The 18,480-nt window shown below is 38.1% G+C and overlaps 1 protein-coding gene across 6 annotated transcripts; it reads right to left on the bottom strand.

Moving 5' to 3' along the window:
* Window positions 1-2,718: 2,718 nt before the first annotated feature.
* LOC129259460 (katanin p60 ATPase-containing subunit A1) lies at window positions 2,719-15,498 on the bottom strand. 6 transcript variants are annotated; one of them, XM_064098483.1, is made up of 12 exons: window positions 15,413-15,479; window positions 14,523-14,646; window positions 14,233-14,401; window positions 13,255-13,457; window positions 12,373-12,574; window positions 11,211-11,332; window positions 10,153-10,258; window positions 9,227-9,385; window positions 8,568-8,694; window positions 7,876-8,010; window positions 7,010-7,136; window positions 2,719-6,270 (listed from the first exon to the last, which is right to left on the bottom strand). In XM_064098483.1, the coding sequence occupies exons 2-12, from the start codon at window positions 14,612-14,614 to the stop codon at window positions 6,072-6,074; spliced, it is 1,641 nt and encodes a 546-aa protein (XP_063954553.1). In that variant the 5' UTR covers window positions 14,615-14,646; window positions 15,413-15,479; the 3' UTR covers window positions 2,719-6,071. The 6 variants fall into 6 exon arrangements, with proteins under 6 accessions (XP_063954553.1, XP_063954554.1, XP_063954556.1 ...); XM_064098484.1 differs by lacking the exon at window positions 9,227-9,385 and adding an exon at window positions 9,448-9,606 and having other exon boundaries at window positions 15,413-15,466; XM_064098486.1 differs by lacking the exons at window positions 9,227-9,385; window positions 14,523-14,646 and adding an exon at window positions 9,448-9,606 and having other exon boundaries at window positions 14,233-14,472; window positions 15,413-15,498.
* Between the last annotated feature and the right edge of the window lie 2,982 nt (window positions 15,499-18,480).

Here is an 18,480-nt window from a genome sequence, read left to right as displayed (position 1 = left end):
CATGACCAATCAGACTGCACCATTAGAGTAGCTTTTAACTGTAGAACTTGCCATTGATGATAGTTTTTTGAAACGGGGTCCTTATTTTGACCATGGACTATGACAGTTTTTGTGCGTATTGCATTTGTCCTGGAAACTTTGTTTTTATTGCAATAGCATTTATTCCCTGTACTAGAGTTTCATATTACTGCCGGATCGACAAAAATCACAAAACCTTGTATCTCAAAAAAGAAGAGTGATACATATGGTCAAAGTAACATCCAAGTATATCTGAGATGGAAGAGTTGGAATGGGATAATATATCACTTGATATATTACCATGTCATTAAGACATACAGGTGATGAGTAGATTTGAGATATGAGATATTTTAAAACCAGTGATTGCATTTTAACGTGTGTCATTGTGAGCTTTTGCTGTGTACTGCATGCCAAAGATAGAAACAGAATATATATTTTATTAGTTAATAAAGATGTCATTGTTCTTTGTTTTCTCACTGTTTTTTTTAATAGACAAACTCAGGCATTGGGGACCAGGCCCACATACAGTATTCAGTGTTGGTATATTTCTCCCTAGTTGGGAAATACAAAGTTTGATTTCTCTTTTCGCTCAGTGGCACATCTATAGAAAATAGCTTGTGCTAACTTTGTGCCCTTTTCCAGTTATAGAGGCCTATGGCTTCCTTGTTCAGATTACATTTTTTGTTTCTTTCCTTTATCTTCCTCCGACCTACTTTTGTCTTTGTGTGCCCTCCGATTCCGGAAATTGGCGCCAGGGGCGCCTCAACCCCCCCTTTCACCATACGGCAGTGCTTTCGATTATTATGCATTGTTGTAATAGGGAAACAAAAAATTTTCATGTTTATCTTTGTACTGTTATTCCAGCCTTTTCTTGCATTGAAGAATCTATTAATCTTTTATCAAAGAAAACCTTTATGAATTTGAATACTGATATTTTTGTCTCAAGCTATTGAAGAAATGTATATATATTATTTATGTAGATACGGTCAAAATTGTGAAGAAACGTATTAGATATAGTTTGTAAACATGTGTTACCAAAGAAACTGGATAAATCGGGTACACCTTGAATATGAAAATATACTTTGTTTCGTTTTATGTCGACTTATTTCTGTGTAAAGTGTAAACATCTACTGCCCATTGCCAAAACAGTTGTGTTCAGATGAAAATCAAATTGCCCTTTTTTTAGTTTTGGATGATTGCAACTCTTTCGGCGTGTTTCTACAGAGAATCGTTAAAAACGGTCTATCTTTTCCGTAATCGAAAAACCAACTTGTTTCTACAGAGCGAATAATCCGATTGACTCGCATTCCGCGTCGCAAATACCGCGTCAACATGGCAATAACCACCTCCCAGAGGTGGTTATGAGAAACCATATTTCGCGATGCGGCTTATCAATAAACCACAAAGCGTCTGTTTCTACAGGGAAGTTTTCTGGAATTCTGGATACTTACCGTAATACCGTTTAACGATTCTCTTAAGAAACACGCCGTTTTGCAACCCGATGGATGTTTCATAAAGAGACTTTACAAACGACTGGTGATCCTTTCATTGATGTCGATTTTATAGCGTCTTAGAAAGGTTCACCAGTCTCTCGTAACTTACAGTTTAATGAAAAACCTACATGTACCTGGGGGCTATTTCATATGGCTATTCCTAAGTTAATTAAGAGTGACTTTAAGTACGACTGGTGATCCTTTCTTGTGGTAAATGATATTCACCATTAAATGTTCATTGGTGGTTATTTATTCACCACTCGTTCTTAAAGTCGCTCTTAACTTACGAACAGCTTTATAAAACACCCACCTGGTGGGCGTTTTATAAAGCTGTCCGTAAAGTTACGAACAACTTTACGCATGACTGGAACATGTTCTTAGGTCAACTCAATTACGTAAGGATATCACATAGCACAAGAAAGGATCACCAGTTGTTCTTAACTTACGAACAGCTTCATGAAACACCCACCTGGAACGTTGTAACTCTTTCTATAGCTTGGAATGTTACTAGCGTCGGATAGGAAATGCTAAATTTAGGTAATTTTTACTAAACTCTAACTTAAGAGACACACAATTGCCATAAGTTAATGGTCTCCTTTAGTAATTTATATATTATTTAGAGTTAGGGTTTTATTGGCAACACCGACAAGTTTTCATTCTTTGACATTTACCATTATAATTAGAGACGGACGTCTCGGCCCATCAAACAGGATTTCTCTCAGTTTGTCAGATCTGAAAATTTACAAATTCAGTCGGTGCTGAGAACTTCATGTAACAGTGCCCAGGGTCCCGTATAAAAAAGACTTGCTATAACAACTGCACAATTTCTATATCAAGTTTACTATCAGCCAATCAGATTGATGGGTTTCAGTAGCTTATAACTTAAGTTTTATGAAATGGTGCCCTGGTTTGAGTTACAGTTAAGGGGTGTGTGCTGCTGCTGCTTCTCATAAACTTTCATCTGTGAAATCTGTTGTACAATTGGGCACCATGTTAAAAGCCAGAGTCACATCTTTCCCCGCAGGAATCCTGCATTCAAAACAAATCATCATAGTCATAGCCCAAGCAATGGAGGCTGCGGGAAAAAAACCTGCGATGAAACAAAGCAATGCCTACTTAGAGCTGGATTTCTGCTGTAAGACTTGGCACAGACTTCTGACAAGCCGGTTTCAGGAGCAATATCATAAATTACACAATTATCACATAATTTTGCTTATCATGGCTAGTAATTTTTTAATTCATATATTCAAGAATATTTACATATAGCTATAAGCATGTATGTCTTCAGAAACGACATAGAAATGAACATACAATATCTCATATATTCACCGACATTTTTAGCTAAAACTGATATTGTCCACTGTATACAATACTTCAAAAGACATATGCAGCCGTAGCGGATTGACAAATATAGACAGAGTGATATCAGGGGGGCAGGTCACACAAAGCTTAGCAATTGATCATAGAACAAATTTTGATGATTGCTTACATTGACTACAATGTACAATCAATCACTACGATGAATAGTAGGATCAATTGCTGAACAAGGGGCCCGTTGCAGAAAGAGTTGCAATCAATCGCAACTCTAAAAATCATGCGTAACTTGATTTTCAACCAATCAACAGCGCGCATTTGGGACTTGCGATTGATTTTTTGGCTTGCGTTTAAACGCAACTCTTTCTGCAACGGGCTCAAGATGTCACAGGACCCAGATATCCAAAAGAGAAAGCAATACTTTCCCCTATGGTTTGGATGACTTGCAGAATAATAATAATATCAAACCAAAGTGAAGAGAAGAAAATACAATGAGAATAGTATAAATCTAAATGTATGTAGGGTGCTAATACAATGTATGATCAAGTTGAAGATTCTCCAGTACACTAAAACTGAGATGGAGGCAAAAGAAGATTCTGCTAGGATCGAAAGCTTAGGCCCCTTTTTGACTTTCTAATTTACTCCATTGGCTCTCTTTTATTAGATAAGCAGTTTTCAGCAGCTTCTTTTTGCCATTAAAACTGAGATGGTCAGACACTTCATGTACTTTTGACACAAACATACATTCATGGTCAGTATTCAATGTGTGAAATCGGATAAATTTATCTTAAAACCTCATATTGAACACAAGTCATGAGGAGACTTAATTACTGATTTTACAATAGCACAATTTCATTTTAGATTATTGCAATCAATCTGAAAATCAGCCTATAACCAATCGCTATTTTTAATTTTTTTTCAGAGAATAGGTTTATACTTCATATATCATATTAATGTGTCATTTGACCTTTGGACCTGTTGCAAAAAAGTTGTGTTACTAAACAAACAAATACATGGGCAGTTCACATTTGTTGAAAGTCACATTGTGATTGATTGCACTTCCTTCTGCAAAGGGCTCTGTGGGGTGTTTCACAAAGCTATTCATAATCAACGTAATACTTTACAAACGACTGGTGGTACCTTCTCGGTACTGTAATCAGAGTCTCATTCTTTTATTTGGTGGTGATTTTTTTACCTGATTGCTAAGAAAGCATGAATGCTTGTAAGCAAGCAACCAGAGGACCGACGGCTTAAGGTCCTCTCCGAAGGACTTGGTACTAAGGATTAATGCCTTACCAAAGGGCACTAGCACACCAAGTGGGAATCGAACCCGGGTCACCGGAATACGAATCCCCCGCTCTACCGACTGAGCTATCGCGCCTCCGCAAGCACAAGAAGGTATCACCAGTCATGCATAGAGTTGTTTGTAACTTACCAACATCTTGATAAAAACAACCACACGGTGTGATAAATAATAAAACGTTGAAGCAATTAGTAAAAAGATAAGGAAAAGAATTCATTGTATCACACAACCTATACACATTAATTTTTGTTGAAGTTAGTAAACCACGGTGCAAATTCTGTATTTGCATTCTTGCACCGGACCTAGTAGACTTTCGATGCTTACACTCTTTCCAAGTTAAGAGCAAATTAAATGCTCTGAAATACAACTCATTTGTACATAATGGCTAGCATCACACACATCTATTAAATAAATCTACCAATCTAATGTCACTTTCACAAATTTGCCATAAATTCAAATGAAAGCAACCGCACGCTCATAAATTTATGTCCTTTTGTCGTAAACTGCAAACTAAAATCATCACACATGGACGGAATATAACATCAAGTCGATAACAGAATGCTCGTTATATTACTGGCGTTAAGTTCAAAATTATCATAACCTGCAAATAACACATTAATGGAGGAAATTACAATCATGGCTAATTATTAGATATTCACTATTCCTAATTAATATATCTATACATTTAGAAAGTAATAGTTCTATACCACATTCATACATATCTCGAAGCAGGTACAGTATATGAATGTATATCACTAGAGAGAAAGAATAAATGAGTTTAATGGTTGGATAATTCGAACAATTCAAAGGGAATATCAGTGTTCTGAAGTCATTCTAATGGTACAAATTCAATAATTTCCGATTATGAATTTACCAAGAATTAACGGGCCATAAAATCTTCAATAGCAAATGGACTTATTAACTCCCCTTCATCCCACACTCAATCAATCAATTTTTCTGTTAGTCTCTCTCTCTTTTTATCTTATCAGGATCCAAATCTTCCAATCAAGCAACCTTCTTTACCTACTAAAGGCAGTGACAGCCATTGACACAACCAATCTATAAATTAAGAAATGTTGTTAGATCTCAGGCCAGTTGCACAAAGAATTGTGATCAATCACAACTCAAAAAATCAAACACAACTTGATATTTAACCAATCAATTGTGCATATTAGAGACTTGCAACTGATCTTCCATTTCCATGCAACTCTTTCTGCCACGGGTCCCAGGGTCCTGTAACATACAGCTCAGGGCCCCGTCTTACAAAGAGTTACGATTGATCCGATCAATCACAACTATGGAAAGCCAGGAACGTCAACATCTAAAATGCTGATTTGTTTATTCTCTAGATATGATATACATTTCTTGAAAATTCAGTGTGCTTCTTTTTTTTTTTACAAAGGACATCGTGCAAATTTCCTGGAGGAAAAAAATATAATATTGTTGGAGTTCCATAGAGTTTAGATTGATTGGATCAATCGTCAATCTTTGGAAGACGGGGCCCTGAATTTGCTTGGGGGCTGACTTTTACGATTGATTTTACACAATAATCAATGCAATCAATCATGATATCAGCCCTGTGATGAATCACTAAGCTTTATATTACAGGGCCAGGTGGGTGTTTCATAAAGTTTTTCGCAAGTGAAGAGCGACTTTACGAACGACTGGTGATCCTTTCTAACACCCTAAATAGACACCAATGAGTATTCAATGTTGAATATCATTTACCACAAGAAAGGATCAGTTGTTCTTAAAGTCGCTCTTAACTTAGGAACAGATTAATGAAACGACCCACTGATATATGTTGTTGACAGAGAATTACAGAAATAACAGAATCTCTCTTCACACAAAGCCCTATGTTCAATATTCTACAGTATTTCAAAGACAGTCAATTCCCATGCCCCATCTCATCTCCAATCTACCCGGAGCCAAGCCCGCCCTCACTAGACGGAGCCAAACTCCTCCATCCACTTCTTGTACTTCTCCAGGTCCTCCTTGCCGACAGACTTGGACACCTTCTGCAGGGCCAGCATGAAATCAGCAGGGGTGCTGGGTTGGTTCAGTTCCTCCTTGGGGATGTTGCGGATCTCCTCCGGCCGCAGTCCCTGGATGCGACGACGCATCGCCATCATGGAGGCATCCCTGTGGTAGAGGTGGGGAGGGGGATGGTAAAACAAGGTACAGGTGGTAGGTTAAGTGATAAAATGTAACCTTTCTTGGGTATCTCACTGTCACAGTCTACAGGAAAATGCTTTATTAACATTTGTCAATTGAGAAGTCCGATCTGACAAAATCCTTTGAATTTGATTGGCCAAGAAGCATTCCTTTCTCATTGGTCTTTTATATTTTTGTGCCCCATTTTCAATTCCCCCTCCTTTGTGCTATAGCACAGAAATGTACCCAAGACAGAAGTGGCTTTGCCCCATTATACTGAATTTAAGACCTGGGGGCCGTTTCATAAAGCTGTTCGTAAGTTAAGAGCGACTTTAAGAAAGACTGGTGATCCTTTCGTGTGGTAAATGGTAGATTAATTGGCTATGGTTTAGCAGGTAAGAAAGGATCACCAGTCGTTCTTAAAGTCGCTCTTAACTTACGAACAGCTTTATGAAACAGCCCCCGGGGCTGGTTTACAAATGACATTAGGACTGTCATAAGAAATCATCCCTGCAACCTTGTAGTCACAAAAAAACTTATCCACAACACCTCCTCTGAAAGATTGTCAAAATTCTTGACAAGAGGATAAACCTGTAAACTTCTTTTAGTATTAACAAAAGTTCGACTTGACTTTATAAATGCTGTTTACCAAAGCAGCTGAGAAAATTATACAATAAAAATGAATTTCAGAGCAGAACTTTTAAAAGAATAAGTTTAGCATCTTCACCTGCAAACGTTGGTGATATCAGCTCCAGAGTAGCCGTCCATCTTCTCAGCAATGGTCTTGAGATCAACATCATCGGCAAGAGGCACTTCCTTCAGGTTGATACGAAGAAGCTGCTCTCGACCATCAACTACCGATCAAAAGGGGAAAAAAAAGAGGTTTGTAGATTATCTGAATTTTATTTTTCAAATGCTTACATAAATTTACATTCTTATTAGTGTATGTGGCAACAATGCTCTATTGTTCCAATATCCCGATTTCAGTCAGTTCAGCCAAGGGAAAGAATTAATATTTTTTATATTTCAGGCTTAATTTCCTTTAATTTTTTAATTACAGCCTTTTTTCTAGCTCACCAGCCCAAGTTTGCTACATTGCATTGTAGTTTATATTGGACCTTATGGGAATTTCCAGGGCTCTGTGGGGCATTTCGGGGGAGAATTCGCCCTGAGTCCCCCTGGTTCAGCCTCAGAGGATCGGCATTGTAGGGTACTCACCAATGAGATTATATGTTAAGATGACAAGCACACTGGCTTGTATACATTAAGGGGAACAGGGTGCTGCAAGAAACAATTTGTGCACTCAAACAAAATTTGCTTCAATTGCAGAATTCAATCGTCATTCTCCAAGCAATAGATCAATCCTATGGCACATCATACTTAACTTTCTGTTTCAAAATGCAGACTTAAAATTCATTTTAAATTTGCAATAAATTGAAATTCTGAGGTGTTGAATTGGATTAAGTTGAAAAATTTAAATGATTGATTTGGGGACATATTAACATTGACTTGTGATTGATTACTAGTTTCTTGCAAAGCCCCCTTGGTCACACCTAACTTTTTGTGAAACAACACCCGGAGTCCTCGACTTACTTTCTGGCAGTGGAATGTAGATACGCTTCTCAAGACGTCTCCTGAGGGCTTCGTCGATATCCCAGGGGAAGTTGGTGGCAGCGAGGACCATCACCATCTTACTACTCTCCTCACCAGCGCTCGGTCCAGACACACCTGAAGGTTGAAGGTGAGAGGTCAAGGGTTACATACAGATAATACATGATCCCTTTGAAACTACAATAACGATTATCAGGAAGGTGGTAGTGGTAGCAGAGAGGATCACAAGTTCACAACCAATTTTGTTCTATTTACAGTGTTACTAGCCCCAACGGTTGAATACCTTTTGGGTCTAGTGGTTAGAGCATTGGACTCCATATTGTAAGGTTGTGAGTTTGAGTCCTAATTCTGCCACTTTCTAAACTTAAACCAAGAAGGCATGAGAGAGTAATTTCCATCGTCTATTAGAGGTCAGCCATTATATTATAACTCATTAACTAAGACATAGAATTTTTCCTACGTAATTGGTTAAACCAGCCTGGCGTTAATGCGATGGAAAGCTGTGCTGCCGAGTTCCTACCGGAGTTTTCAACTGAAAAACATAGTCACAGGACTAAGGCAAAGCTAAATTTGTGCCCATAATAACCCAAGCGTCAATCTGCATATGGAACAGAAAACGCTGCTTCAAAACATGCAATAAAATAAGACGTCACTCTAGAATCATGTTGACTTACCATCCATTTGAATGAGCAGTTCAGATTTGACCCTCCTGCTAGCCTCGTGTTCAGACCCGGTTCCACGTTTGCTGCAGATGGAATCAATCTCATCAATGAAGATGGTGCTGGGTGCGTAGAATCGTGCCTGTGGAAAACACAGAGAAATGGGATGAAATTTCCTGTGTTCAAGATATTCCAAATTATTAGATGAAGTAACGACCAAAGTCAAAGAAAAGAAATACTTTTAATGCCAACTGTTCGTGTCGATATTCAACTTTGAAGAAAAAGATAAAAAGTATTTTGTTAACCTGGTTATTCGTTGCACATTGAAAAGCTGTCCTGTGTAATTTATTGGAAGTTCAATAATATTCTTAAAAAAAAAAAAAATTTGTTCCTATTTTCTGAGGTTTTACATTTGGCAGATACAATACAATGAAAATAGCGCTGATACATGGAGCTCTTATCAATAATAATTGCTAGATAAATTTGTCTTGGCCAATCAAATTGCAGGATTTCAATAACTGTAGCTAACACTTATGACTGATAAAAAGCTTTTGTAAAAAAAAGCAACAGGAAACTCTGAACAAGTACTGATCTGATGCTGGTAGAAACAGGAAAGTAAAGATCCAAATCAGGTAACCTGATCCAAGCCAGACACGGTCACTGCAAACCCTTACCATCTCAAACAAGAGGCGCACAAGCTTTTCTGACTCTCCGTGGTACTTCGAGGTCAGCGACGCCGAGCTCACGTTGAAGAACGTTGTCCCGCATTCCGTGGCCACGGCCTTGGCAAGCATGGTTTTACCCGTCCCTGGCGGCCCCACCATCAGAACCCCCTACAACAGAAAATGGTCAAACCCGCTTACATTACTACACATGGTCTTAACTAGGGACGTACCATTTCAAAGAGGAGGCGAACTAGTTTCTCCGACTCGCCGCGCCACTTGGAATTTAATGTGGAAGAGGAGATGTTGAAAAAGGTGGTACCGCATTCTGTGGCCACGGCTTTGGCTAACATTGTTTTTCCTGTGCCTGGCGGGCCTACCATCAATACACCCTGTATTGATAAAAAACATACAAACGGTGAGAGGCTACTTGAGTTTCATGCACATTTTGCCAGGCACACAATAGCTGAGAATACAACTTTCTCCTTTTCCCTTGACTAAGGTATTCAGCTGTTGATAGCCTTTCACTTTTTAGTATGTCAAATAACAAAATTACAAAAAACATTCTCCAAAATGTTTGCTACAATTTTCTTTAAGATCACAGAATGCTTACATTGACAAAACTGACAATATGCATCATCTATTTAAAACAAATGTTTATATTTTCAACCCCCCCCCCAAAAAAAAAAAAAAATCAAAGTGCAATATGCAGATTTAAAAACCCTAGTGAAATCTTGTGGTGAATTTATCCATTATATATGCCTCCCTGCCTTGACTTGCATTTGGATTGAATTATCAAACCATTGTTACAAAACATTAAAGGGTTTGAATGTCCACAGATATATGATAGCAAAGATGCTATTCTTTTCTAGAAGTATGTTTTTTTTCTGCCAAGATTCATGCAAAAGTTTACAAATGAAATTTGCTCTAAATGGTACCTTCCAGGGTCTTCTAATTCCCTTGAAATAATCCGGCATCCAGAGGGGAAGAACCACAGCTTCTTCTAGAAGACGTTTGGCTTCAGTCAAACCAGCAATGTCATTCCTGAAATAAACATTAACAATTGAAGATGTTTCATAATATTAATAATAATAATAGTCAGTTCTTGTATAGCGCATAATAATAATAATAATCCGTTTTTTATATAGCGCTTAATACATCGGAACGACGTGTCTAAGCGCTTTACAGATATATTATTACCCCGGTCATCGGATTCAATCAGTCATTCCCGCACACAATGTGTGCACATCCTCCACTCCCTGGGGAGTATTCCAGTCAGTCGCCAGTGAGGCGCACACAGTACTGGACAAGCTACAATGACTTTCACATCCTACCGGATACCCATTTAGCACCTGGGTCGAGAGTGGCAAAGTGTGGATTAACGCCTTGCCAAAGAACGCCAGACCGTGGTGGGATTCGAACACACGACCCTCTGTTTACAAGGCGAGAGTCAGAACCACTACGCCACGGCTCCTCCACATCATAACACATTATGAATGACAGTCTCTATGCGCTTCCAAAGGACTTAGATATTATCATATCCAAGACAGGTGAGAGGTCTCATGTACATGTATTTCAAGCATAATTCCACCCCAGCAACAAGTTGATTAGAATCAACAGGAATAGTGCTGAAAAATAATCGTCAAAATAAAATGTTAAATAAGAAAGTTAATTTCACAAAAGTTACTTTGACAATTCAGGCAGCAAGTAAATGAGGGGACCAATGATGTCACTAAGGCACCATTTCTTTTGTATTTTATTATATGAAATAACTTGTAGAACGATGAGTAAACCATGTATTCCACTGCCAATTTGCAATTTATTTTTTAATTATAATAACTACCATTAAAATCAGATTCCAACTTGGAAAATTCACTTTCTTAGAATGCACTTTTCTTTTCTGTTTTACTCATTTCCGCTACAAGGATTTGCCTTTAAATGAGTTTTATTACTATAACAGACCAGAAATCACAAATAAAAAAAAGCAATATCTTACCAGTGTACATTTGGGTTTCTCTGTACGATATCTCTTTCAAGGTTTTCCACCAGATCTTTGTCGTAACCAACGGGATCAAACTTCTTCTCATCGCCCTCTTCACCTGAGGGGGCCTTCTTGTCCTACATGAGAGTAAGGAGATGGGAAAGTGAGAGAGAGGGTGAGAGATAAGATGGGACACAGATATCTAGAACATGAAATAGAAGTCAGGAACGGAGTCTGCATTTGACTCCCAATCGTTTGGCAAAGGTTTGAGTCTAACCAGTAATGTTGCATACAAGTGACTTGACAAGATGCCTATTTATTTATCTATCTATCAATCAATCAATTAATTAATTAATTAATTTATTTATTTATTCATCTATTTATTTATCTATTTATTCATTTATTTAGTTAGTTACTTATTCAGTTATTTATTTATTGAATTACTTATTTATTTATAAAAAAAAACGAGTTCTGAAAATTGATTCTGCAGGAATTGGCAAAATTGCTTGAATAAAACACAGAAAAAAAAAATGTTGTTTTTGTAACACCACTGCATGGAAGTGAAAACTTTCCACAACATGAACTTGAGAATCTGCACTGAAGTTGGCCTGTGTTCACAAGGTTGGAGTGCATAGTACACAAACAGTAAAAAGAAGTCTTTAGAAGACTTGCAAGAACCAATGTTGACATACACTCTCGCACAGAAATAATATAAATATGCTGTTTTTTGTATCATGCTTGTGTTGATGATATTTGGCTCAAATTAGGATGAATACACCCACTGGCAAAGGAAGGCACACGCAAATATTATCAACCTGTACGCACATTGCGATCATCCAAATCAAGTCTCTTACATATTCCACTATCTAAAAAATCCTGGGGCAATCGAGCCTTTGCTCATGCCGGACCAGTCCTGTGGAATTCATTACCACAGGAGCTGAAGAACTCAAACCCTGCAACATCCTTTAAGGGCAACCTAACATTGCATTTGTTCACCAGCAGGTACTAGGTTTGAAGACAGACATTTTTCCTTATTTGTATTGTGCCTTTTTTGTACTTCTCGAAGTTCTATTTGCTTTTTAAGTTTTGCTCTCTTCTAAGCATCTTGAGCATTTATTCTAATCAAAATGGAAAAGACGCTTTATGAATCCTATGTATTATTATTATGAGTTGGTACCTTATCTGACTTTCCACCTCTACCCTTGTCTTTATCACTTCCCCTGGGGCCGCCTCGTCCACCCGCGGAACGGCCATCACCACGGCGATCTGAGGGGCCACGCCCTCCACGGTCATGTCCAGAATTCCGATTGGCCGGCTTGCTGGGCTCGTTGCGACGGGGCGGGTCCTTGCGTGCAGCCCGCTGGTATGGAGGGGATGGCCTGTGGGATGTCAACAAAAATTTGTGCTCTATTATCATTTGCCAACTTGTAATGACTGTCCATAATAATGCATGCTACCATGGTCACGTTTCACAAAGCTTTATCATCAATTGCACCTCACAGTTACATGATGAAGTTATACTCTGATGCTGTAATTTGTTGATAAATAGCAGATTTGTCATAAATTGATAGCTTCTGGCACTGATAACAAACTCTATAAAATGGCCCAAATATACGATAAAAAATCAATACTGTGTAAAGGCTAAAGAAACATGGATCTCGAGAAGCTTCTCTACTGCAATACATGCTCGTTTAGGGCTGTTTGCAAATTTTTCATTTTTTTATTGGACATATCTCGTAATCCGTATCATTCCTTGGAAAAAATAACTTCCAATGAACAACAAGTACCCTTCTACTGATAATTTTGACATGTTATCGAATATTGAACATTATACTTATTATGCAGTGTTAAATGACACAAATGGCAGTGGAAATTGGATAGCATTTAGAAACTGGCATAGTGGGTCTCTTTGCAGAGAGAGTTACAATCAAACACAATTTAACAAATCAAACACAACTTGATTTTCCACCAATAAAATGCAAGTATCAAAGGACTTGCGCTTGAATTTTTGAGTTATTTTTAAATGAAACTTCCTGCAATGGGCCTCCTGGATACTGACCTATGACCGTGGTCCACAGGGGTCGGTGGGGGCCACACGTCGGGATCTCTGGCTGGCTCTGCGGGCTTGGCATGCTGATGGTGACTGAAGGGGGCGGGTCTATGGTTGGGAGCCGGCTCCGGGGCAGGCTCGGACTTGAAGCCGCTCAGGGTCTTTGTGATGTCCTTCACATGCTCGTATTCTTGAGTAAGTTCCTGTTTTATCTGAGATTAGGTACAAAAGGGGGAAAAGTTAGATAAAGTGCTTGTGTGTATAGGAAAGAGAGAGAGAGTAAATCAAAGAATGATCATCAAAGATATGATACAGTGTATTCAGTGTGTATTTATGAGAGAAAAAGAATAGTCGAAATAGTAGATATAAAACGCAGTTACAAGTATATTGCAATACCCAAATGATTAAACACCAATACTTAACATGCCTTTAGACCTATCAATCTATATAATCATGATAGAAGAGGTAATATTTTTTTGGATCAAAGTACTGTTAAAGTAAATAGACAAAATAAATATTTATCAGAAATGCCCATTATTAAAAAAAAAAAAAACCAGTAATAACACACATTTGCCAACAGTTCTAGGAAAGACACATCATAGGCTTGTAAATTCCATGGAAAGCTTGAAACCTTGATCATCATTGGCTGTTGAGCCCTGTTGCCATGGTAGCTATCACAATAGCAAAGTCACCCGACTCTTCAATATGAAACAGGCCCTATATCAGAACACTTGTAGGGACAATGATTTCCATTTACCGGTAAATAAAACGGAAATTCCATTTGCTTCTTATACTTTTCATGTAAAAATTCATGGAATTCACCTATGCAAAACGGAATTCAGGTTTTTGCTGTGTACATTTCCAGTGACAAAACGGAATTTCCATTTTTAGATCAAGTAAAAAACGGAATTACAGATTTTCAGAAACGGAAAAGACTTTTTTTTAAACGGAAAATCACTGTCTCTAGACTTGTGTGTGTTTTCTTACTGTTTGCCATTGATGCTTGCGTTGCGGATCATGGACTGACGTCAGGAGCTTGTGGATCTGGTTCAACACTCCTTGGTAGTAGACAAGAGATGTCTCGTAGTTTCCCAGCAGGGCATATTCCCTCCCCATCTTGGTGTTCTCACAGATTTCATCGATGCTCATGGTGAAGCTGGTATGAGATCAGTTATCATTCATAGAACTGTTATACCAGGTGGATGTAAACTCTGGATCAAGTATTACCTAAAGAAATTGTAATAAGGCATGTATTTATCCATAACTCTAAACTCTACCTTTTTTTTATCACTTTAAATTCCAATGGCTGGCATGCTGCGACGATCAAAACAAGTGAAGCTCCTGAGTCCTGTGTGCATGTATTTTCCATGGGCAGCACCCCCAGGTATTCTGGAAGATAGACTAAAAGTATGTGAAAATGAAAAAAATGTAACAAAAAAATGACCTTTGCAGTGAAACCCTTGAAACTTTTTTTTAATTTTTGCTTTTCAAATCAGGATTGATCAATTGGAGTTTTGGACCAGTTGTTTTGAGTGGACCTCCTTTTTAACTAAAATAAACTAGTTTGGAATCTACTTTAGTGAAAACCTTTTTTTTTTTGCTTTTCAAATTAACATCAGCACCCTTATAAAAAATATTGATCCCAATTTTCTGTATATTTGGGCATTAACGTTAAATTATGAGAGTCAACCCCAAACTCCAAGTCCAAAGATTCAGAGCTGACATCATCACGTCACCAAAGGGGCAAAGGCAAAGTCAATTCAAACTCAAAGAAAATAGACAGGAATAACCGTCGTTTCTGGGGATTTATTAAACAATTTCTGACATTTTAGTATGCATTGGCGAGTGGAGCCAACGCAGTTCAGTAGAACAACCAAATACAGAGACTGAAGCTTTTGGTTTTTAAGACTAAGTTACAACTGCCTGGAACTTGGAAGTGGAACTGGAAGCGTTGCAAGGAGACATACCGCATTAACGTTAGCTCACACGAATTCGAATATGCGGGACTTGCCCTGATTTCCTGCGCAACGCCCGAAAAATAAATGTATCATTCTCATGATTATTATGGAGGTCAGACATATAGAAAATTCAATCACCATTTTCAAAACTGCTTTCAAACTGTAACATTAAAGAAATACAAAAATGTAGGTTAACATAAATGACTTACCCTCGCTCTGTCAGTCTGTACGATACCTTCCTACGGCTACGCCAAGAATGTCTCGTCGTGCTAAAAACCGTTAAATTCGAATGCGCAATTTATCGATTTATTTTATAGCAAAGTACAGTCGTGTACGTTATGGGGGGGGGGGGTATAACCGATGGGGTCAGGTGCTAAATGTTTGGCATTATATACTAGGTGCATGGGCAGGTGGGGTGCAAAAGAGTTTGCCGGGATAAATTTTTTTTTCGGGGGGGGGGGGGCTGGTGGGGGAGTGTCCGGGTGTAAATTGCCTCCATTCCAAACCCATGCAGAAACCCCGGTCAGATACACATGTGATCTTGGTGCCCGGTCATATTATCGTAAATCAATTGTACATATTATTTTCAATAAAGAATATTTGTTTCGTCTACATGTCATCAATAATCTTTTTCCCATTTCCATTTCCCTTTCCTTTTTTAAAGTTTTTGTTTCCATGATTTTTGGTAACAAATTACATATAAACAATACAAGTAATTTGAAGGAAAAAAAAAAGCAGCATACTCATTAGTTTACATTAGAAAAAGTACAGCTTATCAACAGATAATAAGTGATAAACATGTAGTAAAAGCAGTTTTAAAAAGTATAGGCCTATATGTGTTTCCTTGACCGCCTGCAGAATTTATATTGCATTTAGTACGAAATTTGAAATATTTTGATAATGCTTGTTAATTGACAGTCGAATCGCCGTTATACATGTTCAATATACGATTCAACCAAGTGGCTTCCGTCCATGCTTCCGTCATTTCAAACTCATATTAAAAAATAACAAAATACAAAAGAAATATGAGTGGGTGCGCATCACCTATCGCTCATTTGCATGTGTATATAACAATTATGTTAAAAAAAGAGCAAAATTTTGAGATATTTTAATTAATAGGGCCTATCATTATCAACATCCGATTAGAAAAAAAAAGATGTTTGATTTTCTCTACATTTACTCACAGCACCCCTTATTGTTAGGGATGGATATATCGACCTAATTAAAGCCATTATCATCAAATTCAGTTATGTACATAGCTTAATTTTACCTGGGGACATACAGTATGACACTGCAAGCATCGATTGTTATCCCTTTCAGTGGCATCACCGTAAGGGGGGGGGGGGGCGGTTGAGGGCGGCTGACTAGTTTCCTGAAAAACACTCAGTTATTTGGCTATATAAATTGCACTGGCGTGTAGATCGGAGGGGGGGGGGGGCAAAAATCCACCACCAAGAAAGAAATGAGAAAAAGAAATAACATTGTTTTCTAAAAAATATAGTCAAAACCTATCACAATTAAAAATTTTCATATAGAGCAAAAAGGTGGATCCATTGGGGGTTGTGAGCTCCCCCTAATTCATGCGGCGAAAGGGGGAAAAGGAAAAGAACTTAAAGAAAAAAAAAACAGATAAAATGTAGAAAAAGAGGAAGAAAGGGAATAAAATAAAGGGCATGGAATAATTTGAAATTATAAAAACTTTCAGGTGACTATTACATAAATATGAAAAAATCGATGGCGCTTCAGGCTCTGCTCGCATTGCCTAATGAGTGAGATATAATTATCTGCTCAAGAGGATTATAATAATATCAGCACCCATCGCGCTTTCGTTATTTATTTAAGCCTATGAGACACCTCATCTTGTTTGCGTGAAAAATAAAAAAATAAGATTAGCTAATAATTAAGTCTTTAAGACTACCCTTCTGGAATACAAACAACAACATATTTTTTTTTTAATATCAGCTTTCAGCTGCCGATCGGGGAAAATATGGATGAGGTTATTTCCCGCCCCCTCCCCCTCATGGCGAAAGTTGGACCAGCCCCCCGACAAGCCCCTGAAGAGGTTGAATATTTTTACTGGCTTTACTCCCTCATTTGCCCCCGTTGCTTGTCCCCCCTCCAAAAAAAAAGAAAGATAAGATAAGGGACAAAAACTAAGGAGGAATACAGATCAGTGAAAAGACAAGAAAGAAAGGGAAATGAAAGGCAAGAGTGGAGAAAAAAGCAGGACATCTGTTTCACTTGCTAACGGCATAAAGGGGTCCTTTATCGTGAGGGGAACTTTTCTTGGGTAAAAAGGGGCACTGATTCGAGAAAGGGCAAGAATGCAAGTGGGCACTTGATTACATATAAAATGGGTACTTCTCAGGTGAAAAAGGCACAGAACATGTTCGAGAGGGGGCATTTTGGGGGTAAAAATTGGCACTTATAATACGAGATAGGCCACTTGGTAACACCTAAAACGGGTCCTCCTCAAGTGAAAAGGGCACAGTATACCACCGTAAGAGGGCATTTTCCTTGCGTAAAAATTGCACTTTTTCAGTGCTTCAAAAAGTGGGGGCGGGGCACTGTGCTTCCGGCCCCTAGGATCGCCGCCCCTGTATCAATGAACAAATCTATCATGAAAAGAGGAATCCAAGTAAATGGGGGACATGCATGACGCCACAACACAGCAAATTTTAAGTTCTTCTTCTTTTTCTTTTTCTTCTTCTTCTTCTTCTCCTTCCTCCTCTTCCTCTCCTTCTTCTTCTCCTCCTTCTTTTTTTCCAAATACTTTTCGTCGTCAGTCTTATGTTGTGGAAAACAGAAATCTCATTAATACTGACTGAAACAACTCGTGTAGACGGGTGTGAATATTTCGCGAGACAGTCTGTGGTTTTCCTAATAAACGCAATGTGTTGTTGTTTTTAAGGGGTAGGGGAGAAAAATACCAAATCGCATTATTTGCTTTTATTTGTTCCTTGTCACTTTTAAGTCAGTCAGCGTGAACCTTCCGATTTTCTCGGTGTTCATTCTTATCCACTTTATGTGTTTGGTTGATTGTTTCGAGTATAATCATGGCCCTATATAGCAGATTATTGGAGAAAAACAGTTTCAGAATATGCAAACGAAGTCATACAAGGTGGGATACAAAAAACATTATCCTGGAAGATGTACATGTATATGAAACCCAATAAGAATAAAATATATAATTTATAAAATATAATTTATGCAGGTTTATTTATGATTCATTTCGAATCTGCTTCTTTTCACTTCTATTACGAAATGAAGAAGGAAA

Source organism: Lytechinus pictus, chromosome 4, assembly GCF_037042905.1.
Source record: "Lytechinus pictus isolate F3 Inbred chromosome 4, Lp3.0, whole genome shotgun sequence".
Classification (NCBI taxonomy): domain Eukaryota; kingdom Metazoa; phylum Echinodermata; class Echinoidea; order Temnopleuroida; family Toxopneustidae; genus Lytechinus; species Lytechinus pictus.
Note: the sequence above shows the minus strand (reverse complement) of the source record. Positions and strands in the feature narration are given on the sequence as shown.